The following is a 1,231-nucleotide window of genomic DNA, read 5'->3' on the forward strand; positions in this document are numbered from 1 at the left end:
ATTTTTTTTTTTTTTTTTTTTTTTTTTTTTTTTTTTAAGTCCGTCATAAAATAATCGCTTACCAGAATGGTAAAATTTCCTCTTCCATTCGTAGTAATTATGTGCAATATTTGTTTGGGGCAGTCACTGGATGATCTGAAATCAACAGCCGTCGAAGCTGTATTGCTGCTGCAAGGAAAGATAAATGATGAAGATGATGGCACTGTAACTTTGCGGCTTCTTGTTCCATCTAAGGTTATTGGGTGTATCATCGGGAAAAGTGGTTCAATCATAAATGAAATCAGGAAGAGAACTAAAGCAGATATTCGGATCTCCAAAGGCGAGAAGCCTAAATGTGCTGATGCTAATGATGAACTTGTTGAGGTATAGATTATCTGACTTGTGTTATTGTTGTTACTCGACAATATCTCTTGGCACCTTATTTATTGAAATCCATGTTCCACATGATAGGTTGTTGGCGAAGTTCGTAGTTTGAGAGATGCACTTATTCAGATTGTCTTGAGGCTCCGAGATGATGTGTTAAAAAATAAAGAGGGTGATCACATTTCTTCTGCTGGTGCTGGTTTTTCGGTGCCCTCAGTTTTGCCTAGTATTTCTTCAGCTGCTCCTTTGGGCTATGAGCACAGGGCCGAAACTGAGAGTGGGATGGGCCTGCTTTCCTCCAGTGCCTATGGGTCCCTGTTGGTAAGCAACTGGGCTTTTGTAAAAGCTATTTTCCTAGTAGACTCATGTATAAAAAGAAAAAGTTTGTCACTGTTTTATCTTTAGTTGACATTTCCTCATCTGCATAGTAAACCGTGCAATAGTGAACAAAGCATTGCAAATTATAAAGCATCAGAATGAGCTATGATCATTTTTATTAATGAAGATCCTAATTTGGGAAAATGTCACGATTATAACCCTGCCAAAATAAAAAGAACAAAAATAAAACAATGAGACCTTGTAAGTTAGTCATCGTTTTTTTTGGTTGATAGTTCTGCAAAATAATGGCATTCCGAGGTGATATCATGTGTTATTTACACAAATAAATCATGTATACATTTATTCTGGAGTTTATCCTCTTTAGAGTGAAGAATGTTATTAGTTTTTATCTTGGCAGCTAAATATATCTAATAATTCCTCGAATTTCCTATGATACGCGGATTCGGTCCATTCGGATATAGGTACATATCTAAGTGTTAAATTTTTTATTTTCTAAAATGTAGGAGGGATATGGTTAAAAAAAGTCCAA

At 35.7% G+C, this 1,231-nt stretch overlaps 1 protein-coding gene across 1 annotated transcript in view; it reads left to right on the top strand.

Moving 5' to 3' along the window:
* LOC111382962 (KH domain-containing protein At4g18375-like) overlaps positions 1-783 on the top strand; it is a 7,017-nt gene extending 6,234 nt beyond the window's left edge. Inside the window, exons 7-8 of the mRNA XM_023007007.1 lie at positions 55-363; positions 451-783. Coding sequence (XP_022862775.1) covers positions 55-363; positions 451-768 — 627 coding nt within the window. The 3' untranslated portion in view covers positions 769-783. The remainder of the gene's footprint in view (positions 1-54; positions 364-450) is intronic.
* Positions 784-1,231: the final 448 nt, after the last annotated feature.

The sequence above is a fragment of the Olea europaea genome, unplaced genomic scaffold (assembly GCF_002742605.1).
Source record: "Olea europaea var. sylvestris unplaced genomic scaffold, O_europaea_v1 scaffold2594, whole genome shotgun sequence".
Classification (NCBI taxonomy): domain Eukaryota; kingdom Viridiplantae; phylum Streptophyta; class Magnoliopsida; order Lamiales; family Oleaceae; genus Olea; species Olea europaea.